This window comes from Schistocerca piceifrons, chromosome 2, assembly GCF_021461385.2.
Source record: "Schistocerca piceifrons isolate TAMUIC-IGC-003096 chromosome 2, iqSchPice1.1, whole genome shotgun sequence".
Lineage (NCBI taxonomy): Eukaryota > Metazoa > Arthropoda > Insecta > Orthoptera > Acrididae > Schistocerca > Schistocerca piceifrons.
The window spans coordinates 550,961,261-550,977,660 of NC_060139.1; the positions used below are offsets into that span (position 1 = coordinate 550,961,261).

Genomic DNA, 16,400 nt, shown 5'->3' on the forward strand with positions numbered 1-16,400 from the left:
TATCTGCTGGATCTCTTGTATGTTAAACTCGAAACTTAATTTCATTGGTACTAATGTCTCACAGCTTTTAACAAGAATCTTAAAATCGCACGTTCTGCGATTTGCCGAAATTTTCCAGCGAGCAAATTTTCAAATTTTCATTTCACCCGGAAATAACGCCACAGTTTTTTTTTTGTTTTGTTTTTTGTACAACTTTATGGCGAGAGCATTTTGAGACGATGTGCACTGCTAGGATTTAAAATAGTAACAGCAGTAATTTTACTCGTTGTGCTTATACGATTGGTGGAAGAAAACATGATTAAATTTGTGCGAGATTTGGGGGCTTAGGATGAGCGAACCTTAATACTCAAAGGTACCTTCTCTGACATCAACTCTTGTTCTAATCCGGCCAGGGTATCGAGTCGAACTAAGCTCGGATGACAGATGAGAGTACATCACTCCATGTTGCTCAGAGCCAGCGAGATATACGGACCCCAGGGCGTAGGTCGCAGCACGTGACATTACAGATCTTACCAGATGCAGGGACTGCCTCCTAAAGCCGGCCGGGGTTGTTCAAATAGTTCAAATGGCTCTGAGCACCATGGGACTTAACATCTGAGGTCATCAGTCCCCTAGATCTTAGAACTCCTTAAACCTAACTAACCTAAGGACATCACACACATATATGCCCGAGGCAGGATTCGAACCCGCGACTGTAGCGGTCGCGCGGTTCCAGACTGTAACGCCTAGAACCACTCGGCCACCCCGGCCCGCCGGCCGCAGTGGCCGAGCGCTTCTAGGCGCTTCAGTTCGGAACCGCACGACTACTACGGTTAGTTAGGTTTAAGGAGTTCTAAGTTCTAGGGGACTGATGACCTCAGATGTTAAGCCCCATAGTGCTCAGAGCCATTTGAACCAAAGCCTCCTAAAGTGAGCGAGATATTATATGAGACTACTTCAGGACTTCGTAACTGCGTGTTTAAATAGACTCATTCTCCCAGTAACATATGACAGAGTTTAGGAGTTTATTGGGCTCCTATCCATAGACAAACTGATTTCCCACCTGGCCCCGGACGTAGCCAAGCGTTCGCGATGTATGTCAGGCAAGGCAACTAGTGTGACGTCCCAAGTTCGTTGCGGAGTCCGTATTTCTCGTGGACCTCGATGTTGCTTCAAGTCTATGCCAGAGTTCATCAATCGTGGTGGCGGCGTGCTTGTCTTCCGGCAGTCCATAAAGAAATGTTTTCACTGGGTGAAGATATGGAAAATGTGCTATCCATGGCAACAGTTGAATACCCTCTATAAGTACGTAGTCAGGACAGCACTGACAACGTGCAGTCTTGCGTTATCTTGTTGAAAGCCGTATGGCGATGAGAAATGCAATCGGGTAGCGTTCGTTCTCATCGGTGTGTGCATACAGGGATACATCTACCGCTACGTCGTACGCAGAACGGGAATATATCTGAAAGCCAACGTGTTACCACCCTTGTGTCCAGTGTCGTCATTGTGTGCGCTATTGTCGCACTGCCGCGTCACCGCTTCAAGGGAAGCCGTGACACAGGTCGTCATACTGATAATCGTTAGCGCTCCAGACTTCGTCGTACAGTACGCTAAGATACCTGTCATGCTGCATACAAGCCCTTTTCGTGACTCAAGGCACGTAACGTAGCTGTACGATCTTGCACGGCCGACCGAACAATACATCTGTCCTCTCGGCCGCTAGTCGCGTGGGACCGTTCAGGTCCTGCATGACACTGAACATAAATATTCTGTCGCTGTCGAATTCTGACAAGTGCTGGTAAACGTTTCCTATTATTTCAAGAGCCACAGCACGATGTTCTCACAAACAAACAACATCCAAATTGACATTTCTTAATGATAAATCTGCGCAATGTACATGTTGTTACTTCTACCTACTTTGTGCAGCTGTGCTGAAATGACAGTTATTTGTATTGTTCCTTCCTCTCTCAAGGTGGAAACTACTTGTAGGGAAGCTACTATACAGAAAATGATAACAAAAGCTTAAAGCGCTAACACTAATGTTCGATTTTCGAGTCGGGAGAATTAGTACGAAGAAAAAAAAATCACGTGATGTATTTTTTCCTTTATATGCCTAAATGTTTAGAATTCTATAAGTATCGTTAGTTAAATGAAGTGTGGAAATGTCAAACGTTCTAAGTAGCAAAGCACACATTTGTCAGGAGATTCAAACAACTAAGGTATTTCTTTTTGTACATACGCCCTACCTTATATGTATAAAAAAAAATTAGAAGGTATTCCGATACCATACAATTATCCCTCTTACCTCATCACTGCCAAAAAATAGCGAGAAACATTAGAAAATGTTAATTTATTAAGATCGTTCTAGGTGTCATACCAGTGAACGTAACTGGTTCTGTCAATAAGAAAGTTACTGTTTCAAGTGCCGTTAATACTGGGGCACAATGTTTTTTATGATAATAGAAGTACAGAGATAGAGCAGTAACGTTTGAACTTGTGGAACTGTAGTGAACAAAAACCGTTTCTCATGCCTTTTAAATTCACAAGAAAGTAAAGAAAAAATCTTTCATTATTAACTTCTGTTTCTCGCACAACTTCATTCTTAAGATCAGATACACAAAGTTTACTGTAGAGCTTCCTGTACTGTTGAGAAAGAAATGGCTTTTCATAAATTTTTTCCAGACCGACATTCTCCTTACATTACATAGAAATTTTATTGAGACAAACAAAACTTTACAAGCACTCTGCTGACGCATTGCACTTGGAACTACAGATTGAAGTATGTATTGCTTGGCTCTAAGATGATGATGGTATTTGGGGCGCTCAGCTGCTCGGTTATCATTAATGATGATGAAATGATGAGAACAACACAAACACCCAGTCATCTGAGGCATTTGAAAATCCCTAACCCCGCTGGGAATCGAACCCGTGATCCCGTGCTTGGGAAACGAGAACGCGACCGCGAGACCACGAACTGCGGACTTGGCGCTAAGACAAAGGGACTTTGTGCATAATTTGGCATTTGGGACGTGTAGTAGAGTTCTGAAAAGACAATGACACTGAAAACACGTTTTTGTGAAAAATGGCACACAGAAGTTTTCACATGTCCTCTCTTCAAATATACGCGCACTACAAGTTATTGTTAAGTTATTGTTAAGCATATGTCGGAGAATTAACTGCTAAAGGCAGTTACATTCTCGCATAAAAGGTTATGGGTGGAATTTGGACTGAATTCCAAGAACCGATAGTTGCTTTTGAATGTTGCTCTTCCTTATCTATTTTTCCTCCTCCAGTTTCGATTAGGAAGTTGAAGGTACGAGGCAGTGGGGTGCGACGGAGTACAGTTGAAATGCACAAGTCGCAATAACAACTGTTTATTAACGATTTGAGAAACAGAACTAAATACAGTTTAGACGAATGTCCACATTACTTTGTTACAAACAGAAAAGTCAGTGCTTGAAGTTGCGTGGAATGTACCTACAACGACATAGTCCGTGATTCGTAGCAGGCGCAGAGTAGAAAGGTGCCACGGATGAACAACGACAGTATTAAGCTGGCGAGATGTGCTCTCGAAGACAACTTGTACTTCCGGGACGTGGGGCGTCGGCAGCCAATGACAGTGCGTCTCATATCTGAAGTTTAGTGAGCTTCTAAGCTTTTCTGGGGCACTGGCTAACGTGAAACCTCGTTTAAGAGTAATAGTGTGAGAAAACTTGGATACCACTTCTACGTTGCTTGCAAGGTCAAGGTCCCGGGTTCGAATACCTATGAGGTAGACAGTCTTAAACTGCCAGGAAGTTTCAGAATACCGCACACTCCGCTGAAGATGAATTCATTCTTGAAGCAATTGATTTGGCTATTGCTGAGACACTGCTCCATGATATTTTTTCTTCCAGCGGCGCATGCCCAGTAAGGTATGCAGGAGAGCTTGTGAGACGTCTGGAAAGTATGACAGAAGTACTGGCGGAATAGAAGCTGTGATGACGGTTCGTGAGTCGGTACTGATTAATTTCTTGCGAATACATGGAATCATGCCCTTACCAAGACCTGTCTTTCAACTAAACTTGTAAAACTGGAACAGTCCAGTAGTTCAAGAAAGAAGTACTTCCTCTTCGGGACCGAAATCATTTCTTCGTGTCGAATTATTTGTTTATACTGGGAACTACGGAAGTGCCACGTACATTTTAAGGCGTTGCAAGCAATTGACCAAACAGTTCACTCAAAAAATAGACCTAAGATCCTTAAAAAACATTCTACCGAAGACGGAAGTGCAAGTACTTAACAGTTTACACAGTTTATGAAGTAGGATTACTGCTGTTACTCTGATGTGATTTATTTAAGAAAACATAACAGAGAGCATCGCCCATGCATGGCAAGGTTACAGGTACGAATCCCAATCCGGCACAATGTTTTAATCTGTCAGAAAGTTTCGAAATGGCAGCAGAGTGGAAGATTCGGAGTGGAGACTTTCCTATGTATCTGCATGTTCAGTAAATATGATTATATTGGTACTTTATGCCCTTTTTTAATGAGTCGGAACTCGCATATTGAGTCATATAATCAAACTCATGTGCGCTGCATGCTATTCCGCCTCCCAGCTTTTAAGCTGTGTATATAACGATCTCTGTGTTCAATTTTAATCTTCTTTTCAGTCCTACGTAACATCTGAACAACCAGTTAACTCTCCGCTATGGTTTTTACTGAACTCATACTAACATGGCGTCATTGTAACATTTCTAAATGTTCGAGAAACAATTATTATGAAGTTTTAATTTAGTTTCTCTATTATAACATGTTGTAACCTTCCCGTATAAATAAAAAAAATAATGATGTGTACCTTCCTGAACAGAAAATAAAAATAATTGAATTTGGATAATTAAATTCTGATGTATGAAAACTGATAAATCTTAACTCATGGAAAACTGGTAAATTTTGACGTAAGCAGCGCTACGCCCAGGCTCTGTGAAATCAGTCTGAATCTGTGTGTGAGAAATAAACCGAAAAATTCTTACCTCGTGATGGTGTCGCCGGATAACGCTGTCTATATATCTGCTGGTAAATGGCGCAGCTTAGTGCAATGCTGGTCTATGTACTAATACTGGATAGCATTTGTCTGAGATCTGAATTACTAGAGAAACTGACTTTATTTAATGACACAGATGCACAGCTGGTCGTCTGATTTCTAAAAAGCACTTGACTATGATCTGACAAAAATTCTGGAATATTTTAATTTAGATAAATGACTGGATCTGGGCTGGCAATGACTTAAGGGGAAATCATACTTTTATAGTTGACTGGTAAAAACAACTATATTCTGTAATTTTTTTGCGTTATTGATAAATATCTACAATCCATTAAACGGGAAAATTGAATATATTAAAAATCTGGGTTAACTGGTGCTGACGAATCACAAAAGAAGAGATTGAAATAAATTCATATTAACATCTCAGACAAGTGACTTAACTACGCGCATGCCAATAAAAATAATAAAATTTACCTTACAATAAATGGTTGACTTAATTACACTGTTTTTTTTTTAGATTAACAATTATTCATTTGTTCATCAGCATTTCATTCCATTGTATCATTTAGCTCTGCGGCTGATCACAATTATTATTCAGTTCCGTATAATAAAATTTTACAATTTGTTCTGCACTGTGACTTTAACAACTACTAACTATAAACTCCGTTGTACCAGCGACAGACTACATCTACACTGTAGCAGCGAGCGACTGCAACTGCGGCAGAGACTGCTTTGAGCTGCGACTCTATTGCAGCTCTCTTTTAACAGGGACAAGGATATTTTATGTTTCAGGCAGCCCCTGTGAATTGTCGTTCTGAATTGTCGTTCTAGCAAGTGAGTAATACATAGTGATTACATTTGCTCCAGCCGGGTGGTGAATCCCTTACAACGTCACATAAATTACCGAATATCTTAATTTTCAGTTCCACTGTGCAGTTAAAAATATTATCATTAATTTTAAAATATATAAATGTAGGCCAGATTGGCGTCTATTTATGCAACTTCATATATGTGATGCTTCATGCATTATTTTGTGCCGTTCACAAGTACTGCTCTTAAAGACCAGAGAATGACAACAAAAAGTCATTTCTCTACGCAAACACCAGGTCTGATCGTTCAGCAGGACCACCGCTAAATTCCTGGTCATTTCTCTCCAGCTAAGCAAGCGAACGATCTCTACATCTGAACCTTTGTTTCCCATAAACGTTTTGTGTCTCATAATTGGTTCAGAGGCGTTACTGTTTTTCCGAACACTCGTGTATTAGGAAGGTACTGTGAGGCCAACTGGGGAAAATGCGAGGTCATCCACATGGGTACTAAAAGAAATCCGATAAATTTTGGGTATACGGTAAATCCCACAAATGTAAGGGCTGTCAATTCGACTAAATACTTAGGAATTACAATTAAGAGCAACTTAAATTGGAAAGACCACATAGATAATATTGTGGGGAAGGAGAAACAAAGACTGCGCTTTGTTGGGAGAACACTTAGAAGATGCGACAAACCCACTAAAGAGACAGCCTACATTATAATTGTCCGTCCTCTACTAGAATATTGCTGCGCGGTATGAGATCCTTACCAGGTAGGCTTGACTGAGGACATAGAAAAACTGCGAAGAAGGGCAGTTCGTTTCGTGTTATCGCACAATAGGGGTGAGAGTGCCACTTATATGATACGCGAGTTGGGGTGGCGGTCACTGAAACAAAGGCGGTTTTCTTTGCGGCGAAATCTATTTACGAAATTTCAATCACCAACTTTCTCTTCCGAATGCGAAAATATTTTGTTGACACTCACCTACGTAGGGAGAAATGATCATCATAATAAAATAAGAGAAATCAGAGCTCGAACGGAGAGATTTAGGTGTTCCTTTTTCCCACGCGCCATTCGACAGTGAAATGGTAGAGAAGTAGTATGAAAATGGTTCGATGAACCCTCTGCCAGGACTTAAGTGTGAACTGCAGAGTAACGATGTAGATGTAGATGTAGACTCGTAACTGCACACTGCATTCGGTACAAGCGTCATTTCACGAAGGGCAAGAGGCCGGTTCGAGTGGTGGTGCTGCATGCAACCAAGCAGCAGCTTCCGCAATCCACCCCCCAGTGACAACGTGAAGGTGGTGCGCCGCGGTTTCCGCTACGTCACACGAAACAAAGGCAGCATCTGTACAGTCGGTCCTACTCTCAGCTCGTAGCGAGTAACACAGCCTGCACCACGCACATTGTGGGAGCCGACGGGTATCAGTTGGCGAAACCTACCCACTGTCGAGTGCAGGTCCCCATAAATTTCAGAAAAATTGGATGATTTATTCAAGAGAAAGAGCTTCATAAATTGAGCTCGTCAGTAACCGTCTACCTCTGGTCGTTATGCAAGTAGTTATTCGGCTTGGCATTGAGAGAGAGAGAGAGAGAGAGAGAGAGAATTGTTGGATAACCTCCTGAGGGATATCGTTCTAAATTCTGTCCAATAGGCGCTTTAGATAGTCAAAATCCCAAGGTGGTTGGAGGATCCTGGCCATAATACTCCTAACGTTCTCAATTGGGGAGAAAACCGGCGACCATGCTGGCCAACGCAGGGTTCGGCAAGCGCGACGACGAGCAGTAGAGACCCCGCCGTGTGCGGGAGGGCTCGCCATGAGGGGCGACTAAACGGGTCACAGAATATCGTCGATGTACCGCTGTGCTGTAAGAGTGCCGCGGATGACAAGGAGAGGGGTCCTGCTGTGAAATGATGTGGCACTCCAGACAACCACTTCTGGCTGTCGTGCCGTATAACGGCAATCAGCTTGGTCTCCCACCGCTGCCTCCGGCGTCTCCAGACATGCCTTCACTGGTCACCGGCGCCTGGAATCTCACTGACTGGAGAATAACTGCCTTCTATGATGACCCCCGTTTCGAACTGGGCTCCGATGGGAAATTATGGTGATTACTTAATGTAGTTCCGGTTTCGGCTCTGATCTGGTCCGTCAAAGTAGATACTAACCTTCACAGATGTCTTCAATCTTATTTTGTCGCTTCCTCATTCAGTTCTCACCGAGCTGCAGAAGGGAGTCGACATAACACCAAGGGGCACGTATTCCGTCGCCGTTGCCCAAGACATAAACATGGCTGTTGTACACGTGCCTGTCATCTGTCACCAATTCCCACGGGGACCCGCTCACTCACTCATGTACAACAGAATCATAACAATTTTTATGGCTGCCCGGGAGTGGCAACCATAATTTGGATATGGAGTAGGACTTGACCAGGTTGTGACTAAAATCTGGTTTCAGGAAAACGATTAGTGACAAATAAGCGCCAGCTAGTATAAAACAGTTACTTAGCTTTATTGACAGCGAAGAGTGTACCGTAGATACAGTTCCAATTAGTGTCCAAAGAATATTCATGATTCGTGGCCTAAGTCGTTATACAATACTGAATCACACAGCGAGCTAGCTAACCAGACAACGAACGACGGCACTGACGACTCCAACGAGCTGTCTGCAAGACCCCCTGACTCGGGGCCAGCGCTCCTGTTATACCGTGTAGCCAGAAGGCGCTGTAAGCCCCAGCTCAGCAATGGCGCGACGTCTTCGGTCGGCGGCAACGCCATGCGCCGCCGGCGGTCACGACGGGAAACTGTGGCACACGAGGCGACGGCAGGGCGCGCGCGCTATTCGATTGGGTCCGCGGACACAACGATAATTTAACATTTGTCTGTGGAAAAAGAAAACCCATGACGACTTGATAATTCTGCGTTCAGTTTTTACACAACGTACTATCTGTAGTACGCTCGGAAGAATACAGTTACCATATGTTGTAGGTACGTACATCTATAATAAATCAAAAACACATCAGCAGAAAAACCAAAATACCATTTTCTGCACTATAAAAAATGGAAAAAAATTGACATTTCAATGTCGCTAAATGTTCTCTCCAGATTGGGGACTTTCCCAACGTCTATGGTTGCAGTACACTACCACATGCAGTCACAAAGCTACGACTTCTGTGTTCCGGTTAGCATGCAGCACAATAATGTGACAAATTAAGAGAGACGAGGATTACCTTGCTGCAATTCTAGGCTGCTAACAGTTGATTTTATCGGTCAATTTGAGGTTTGTTCGAGGAGGTTTCTCACATTCATCTAGTCATATAATGGTCCTGGGCTACACTTTGGGCGACAAACGCAAAAAAGTATCTTTCGAAACACATTTTCTTCGACTTTACTATTGCCAGTAATGCAATAGATCAGTTAACTTAAAGTATCCGATTTTCTGTAAACAAATATTTCTAGATAACAACAAAGTTGAATAAGCTTTTTTTAAAATTTTATTCCCTGTTTTTTTTTTTATTTTGAGGGATATTAAGGATATCCAGCACATTTTTTCAAATATTCTGACTTTTTGTCCTCCTCCATATTTTTTGCAATTGATTACCCTGAGTTTAAACGTGTGAGAATGTGCAAGGGCTGTTCGAAAAGGAAGGCCCAATAGGTCGCTTAATGGTAACGACAGTAAAAATCCGATGAAGCTTTGCACAAATGTTGTGGGCAGTGTCTCTAGTACACCAGTCGATCGCGTCACTTCGCTCTTTTCAGTTATGAGAACATTAAGATGCCTACATCAATAGTGCCTCCCGCCAAGTATGGGTGCCCACTGCGAGGTTTCACCTGAGTCCTTGCAACCCCACATAAGGTACCTGTCATAAATTTCCTTCTTCATGACAACTATCGGCCCCACATTGCAGGGGCAACGAGGACGCCCCTGCAGCGTTTTCCGCGGGAATTGTTTGGTCACCCGCCATACAGCCTGGATGTGGCTCCCACTGATGCTCCACGAACCGCTGTCAGTGATGAAAACATTTTGGCACGGACAACGAACTGCAGACCAGCGTAGAGAAGTGGCGGAAAGCGGAGGTGGCTACCTTCTTTGACGAGGGCGTTGGAAAATTGGTACAACGCTACGACAGATGTCTTAAGTCGGAACGGAGTCTATTTAGAGAAATACCTGGAAGGTGTAGCAAACTGTTGCAAATAAAAAAATTTTGGTTTTCACTGTGGTTTCCATTTCGCGACCTTACTTTCCGCATAGTCCTCGTAATTTCATATCGTTGAATCAAAGAGGTGGCATCCGTTTTCACATTAACAACATAAAAGACGTACTTTGCATATACACTCCTGGAAATTGAAATAAGAACACCGTGAATTCATTGTCCCAGGAAGGGGAAACTTTATTGACACATTCCTGGGGTCAGATAAATCACATGATCACACTGACAGAACCACAGGCACATAGACATAGGCAACAGAGCATGCACAATGTCGGCACTAGTACAGTGTATATCCACCTTTCGCAGCAATGCAGGCTGCTATTCTCCCATGGAGACGATCGTAGAGATGCTGGATGTAGTCCTGTGGAACGGCTTGCCATGCCATTTCCACCTGGCGCCTCAGTTGGACCAGCGTTCGTGCTGGACGTGCAGACCGCGTGAGACGACGCTTCATCCAGTCCCAAACATGCTCAATGGGGGACAGATCCGGAGATCTTGCTGGCCAGGGTAGTTGACTTACACCTTCTAGAGCACGTTGGGTGGCACGGGATACATGCGGACGTGCATTGTCCTGTTGGAACAGCAAGTTCCCTTGCCGGTCTAGGAATGGTTGAACGATGGGTTCGATGACGGTTTGGATGTACCGTGCACTATTCAGTGTCCCCTCGACGATCACCAGTGGTGTACGGCCAGTGTAGGAGATCGCTCCCCACACCATGATGCCGGGTGTTGGCCCTGTGTGCCTCGGTCGTATGCAGTCCTGATTGTGGCGCTCACCTGCACGGCACCAAACACGCATACGACCATCATTGGCACCAAGGCAGAAGCGACTCTCATCGCTGAAGACGACACGTCTCCATTCGTCCCTCCATTCACACCTGTCGCGACACCACTGGAGGCGGGCTGCACGATGTTGGGGCGTGAGCGGAAGACGGCCTAACGGTGTGCGGGACCGTAGCCCAGCTTCATGGAGACGGTTGCGAATGGTCCTCGCCGATACCCCAGGAGCAACAGTGTCCCTAATTTGCTGGGAAGTGGCGGTGCGGTCCCCTACGGCACTGCGTAGGATCCTACGGTCTTGGCGTGCATCCGTGCGTCGCTGCGGTCCGGTCCCAGGTCGACGGGCACGTGCACCTTCCGCCGACCACTGGCGACAACATCGATGTACTGTGGAGGCCTCACGCCCCACGTGTTGAGCAATTCGGCGGTACGTCCACCCGGCCTCCCGCATGCCCACTATACGCCCTCGCTCAAAGTCCGTCAACTGCACATACGGTTCACGTCCACGCTGTCGCGGCATGCTACCAGTGTTAAAGGCTGCGATGAAGCTCCGTATGCCACGGCAAACTGGCTGACACTGACGGAGGCGGTGCACAAATGCTGCGCAGCTAGCGCCATTCGACGGCCAACACCGCGGTTCCTGGTGTGTCCGCTGTGCCGTGCGTGTGATCATTGCTTGTACAGCCCTCTCGCAGTGTCCGGAGCAAGTATGGTGGGTCTGACACACCGGTGTCAATGTCTTCTTTTTTCCATTTCCAGGAGTGTACTATTGCAATATGCTTACTGCTTGAGTACAAAAGTAATCTACCATTACAATACCAAGTAGATAACTACCAAATTATTGAGAGACAGTAAATTTTGCGTTATTCTTGTCAAATTTAGTTGGCGGAAGCCTACCGTGAGGTACACTACGTATATGACATAGTAAATGGTAGGATTACTGGTAGTATTGGTAGCACTGGTATTGAGAGGAACATAAATGAATGCGTAAGAGTGTCTGGGAGCTAACGACATTTTATTTTGTTTGTTTGGTAGTTTGCTTTGTACATAATTAGAACCACACATCGTACAGTCTTAGTCCATTGTGCATTTTACTATATACTTACAAAACATAAAATGTCTTTTATAAGTAATAAAAATTAGTTGAGCGCATAACTTCTGCGCATTTATGTATCCAAAGCTATTACTTTTGGTACAAGTACAGTTTACATACACAGATGTAAAAAAATCTGTGTAATAATTGTTGTTATTGTGTACTGAATAGAACGTTCATCATCATGATGAAAGAGAAGAGTTTCCCATTATTATTGATAAGTGCGAAAATTGTTTATGAATATCAGAAACATGTTCTATCTAAGATCGACGCAGTATTGGAGCGATGTTTAATTGGATTTTGTTTCGCAGTTTTTTATTTTATCCTTTACGAGGAAATTACGTCGCCTAGCGTCGCCAATGTGATGAATCTGTATTTTTTTAAATTTTTACAACATTCTTTGTTTCACGTTATAAATCAACAATTTTCGAACAAAATCTGAATTAAACATTGACAATTTTAGTTTTACTATAGATACAGTTTATTTTTAAGTAACGGACAGGAGGATAATTATGTAGAACAAAAATGATTCGAGGATGACGCAGCTCTTTACATACCCACATTCAGTTTCTCGACCAGTGGTCGTCAAATATTTTTGATGGAGACGGGGTTGGTATGGGGTGGTGGGGTGGTGGGAATTGGAGAAAAATTCAGTTTTCACCAAACCATCGTTATGGACAGAAGCATACCACGTTCAAATTTTGAAATTACAAGTTATGAGATGTCATTCCAAATATTTTGAAGTTAAAAAAATAACATATTGGAACTACATACGTTTTTCTGAAGAACCAATTTTTAGTACCTATGGGGGTACTGTGGTCTGTGCCATCGCAACAGGGTCCCATGTTTTTTGTTCTGATTTCTGGCCACATTTTCTAGTCATTTTCACACCCTAGTGTCTGAAGCAATGCCAAGCGGCTGCTGCAGACCGTTTTCAATCGGACTTTTGTATTAGGCCAAATAGAACAGATACGGTTGAAAAAATATAACTTAATTAATTCAAAATTTTTAAAAGGGATACAATGCTGGATATAAAAGTATATTAACCGGACGCCATGTGGGCGTTAGTGCTCCACAGGAGAAACTATCAAAATGAAATAAATAACAAGCAGCTACATTTGTAGGCTTTTGGACTTTGTTGAAACACTGATACTGTAGAAAACTACTACTCTCTATGAGTGTGAGGTAATAAGGATAATATAAAAGACTTACCTTACACCAGACGCATCAAAATCAAAATATTTACTAAAAAACTGACAGAACAAACTTCCGCTATGTCTTAATGACAACAATGGCCCTGTGTATTAGGATTATTGCGACCAGTTCTCGACAGGCAGTAACACTGTTAGAGACATAAAACATGCAATGGCCACTTTTCCAAACCTGGCCACTAGACCACACTTTCCCCTACCGATATTTCTATTATTTGGTAACCTACATAATCATAATTTAGTATTTATATAAATTGATAACAGTAACTGCAAATAACAGACACGACCACAAAAGTTTACTAAAACTTTTTAATGTAATGTATCTTTTATTCATTACATTGTATTGTAACAGACTTGACTTGATTTCGTACTGCTTGGACAAACATGTACCATATTTGAAGACGGCCATCTCTATACTGCGCATTGACGAATCAACGCTACTTCCGTCTGACCTTTTACATCACAGTAGCTGGCCGGTGCTGGTTGCGCACGAATGTGGGTTGTCAGCTCTGGAAGACAAACAACAAAATATTCCCCCTCTCACTTCTACTAACCCCGCAGTGGCCCCGCTATATACCGCTCTGCCACTGTCGCAAACAATGAACTTAGCTCAATGCCGAATTCACCAACTTCAGTTAAAATTAAGCACATCTTAAAATATTACTACCCCTGTAAGTACTTTTTGTTCGTTACTGAGCAAGAAATTATTAACGTTAGTTCAAGTTTCTGGATTCAGCTGTTAGCTACTGAAAGCATATTACTATAATATACGGCTGAGTAGCCCGGGCCGTAGTAACACTTGTTTCGGGCCGTATGCGGCCCTGGGGCCGCAGTTTGACGACCATTGTTCTAGACTTTTCACCGCTTCCGGTTTCTAGGGAAACCTAAGAGTACACCGATAGCATACGCGAACAAAGCGATCGAAAGGAGGTAACGCCCGGTAGGTATACAACATACCTAACATATAGGTAATGCGGTTGCGATCTTAACTTGCCAAATTTACACTACTCGCCATTAAAATTGCTACACCAAGAAGAAATGCAGATAATAAACGGGTATACATTGGACAAATATATTATACTAGAACTGACATGTGATTGCATTTTCACGCAATTTGGGTGCATAGATCCTCAGAAATCAGTACCCAGAACAACCACCTCTGGCCGTAATAACGGCCTCGATACGCCTGGGCATTGAGTCAAACAGAGCTTGGATGGCGTGTACAGGTACAGCTGCCCATGCAGCTTCGACACGATTCCACAGTTCATCAAGAGTAGTGACTGGCGTATTGTGACGAGCCAATTGCTCGGCCACCATTGACCAGACGTTTTCAATTGGTGAGAGATCTGGAGAATGTGCTGGCCAGGGCAGCAGTCGAACATTTTCTGTATGCAGAAAGGCCCGTACAGGACTTGCAACATGTGGTCATGCATTATCCTGCTGATATGTAGGGTTTCGCAGGGATCGAATGAAGGGTAGAGCCACAGGTCGTAACACATCTGAAATGTAACGTCCCCTGTTCAAAGTGCCGTCAATGCGAACAAGAGGTGACCGAGACGTGTAACCAATGGGACCCCATACCACCACGCCGGGTGATACGCCAGTATGGCGATGATGAATACACGCTTCCAATGGGCGTTCACCGCGATATCACCAAACACGGATGCGACCATCATGATGCTGTAAACAGAACCTGGATTCATCCGAAAAAAAATGAGGTTTTGCCATTCGTGCACCCAGGTTCGTCGTTGAGTACGCCATTGCAGGCGCTCCTGTCTGTGATGCAGCGTCAAGGGTAACCACAGCCATGGTCTCCGAGCTGATAGTCCATGCTGCTGCAAATGTCGTCGAACTGTTCGTGCAGATGGTTGTTGTCTTGCAAACGTCCCCATCTGTTGACTCAGGGATCGAGACGTGACTGCACGATCCGTTACAGCCATGTGGATAAGATGCCTGTCATGTGAGGCCGTTGGGATCCAGCACGGCGTTCCGTATTACCCTCCTGAACCCACTGATTCCATATTCTGCTAACAGTCATTGGATCTCGACCAACGCGAGCAGCAATGTCGCGACACGATAAATCGCAATTGCGATAAGCTACAATCCGACCTTTATCAATGTCGGAAACGTGATGGTACGCATTTCTCCTCCTTACACGAGGCGTCACAACAACGTTTCACCAGGCAACGCCGATCAACTCCTGTTTGTGTATGAGAAATCGGTTGGAAACGTTCCTCATGTCAGCACGTTGTAGGTGTCGCCACCGGCGCCAACCTTGTGTGTATGCTCTGAAAGCTAATCATTTGCACATCACAGCATCTTCTTCTTGTCGGTTAAAATTCGCGTCTGTAGAACGTCATCTTCGTGGTGTAGCAATTTTAATGGCCAGTAGTGTACTAGGAAAACTACCGTGGTCTACGCTTGCTTATGATAGTCTATGGTAGCCTACGGTGGTTTTACAACCCTAGGTAACAGCTTTCCTGGAGCTTCAGTGTCTGGAGCCGTTTATTCTGGTGTTAAGAGACGCCTTTACTCCCGGCTGTCTTTCGACTCCCCCGGCTGGTGTGTTGCAGACGTTGACGAAGCACCGGCGGCGGCCGCCGTCGCGCAGCCGGCAGCACATGCGGAGTTACTCGCTGCCCGCCGTCGCTAACGCAGTCGTCGACACCCGCTCGCCGCCCCTGTTCGCCGACGAGGTAAGTACCTGGCCGCACAGCATCGCGCAGCCCCGCCCACAAGCAAGGTGCCTCCGGGTGACGTAACGTTAGCGACAGCCCCGGACGGTGCACAAGTCCCGCCCAATCACCCCCCTCCACACCAATCCTTATCCTAAGCTCCGCCCATGGTCTGCCGCATGTTCCAACATCAAAGTTGTTCGTATCACAGATATGCCAGTCATAACAAGGGAGAAAATCAGTAGTTAGTACGAAATACAGTTTTTCCGGAACCATTGTGAAAGGAATTAGAAATATGTTCATTGAATATGCGAGTTGAAAAATCATCAATAAGAAAGAAAAATAAAAATGGTATCTACACTGTCTTTTTTATTTCATGAGCTTTCATCTGCACTATATCAAAAAATCTGATATTTGTTAATTGCAGTGAGCGCAAATTTCCGTCACCTCGCGTAGTGTAGGAAATTCTGTTGGGAAATATTAACTGGTAGTATCGCCAAGGATGCTGTCCATTATCTCGATTGTCTAAAGTCAATGTTGTGCATAAACAAGGCAAAATCGATGTCTTGGTTTGTTTCTGATTACCTCATTAAAACTAAAGAATATAAGAGTGG

The 16,400-nt window shown here is 44.0% G+C and overlaps 1 protein-coding gene across 1 annotated transcript in view; it reads left to right on the forward strand.

Annotated features, from left to right (window-relative positions):
- LOC124775577 (inactive rhomboid protein 1) overlaps positions 1 to 16,400 on the forward strand; it is a 293,959-nt gene that overhangs the window by 146,546 nt on the left and 131,013 nt on the right. The window contains exon 4 of the mRNA XM_047250407.1: positions 15,685 to 15,807. Coding sequence (XP_047106363.1) covers positions 15,685 to 15,807 — 123 coding nt within the window. The remainder of the gene's footprint in view (positions 1 to 15,684; positions 15,808 to 16,400) is intronic.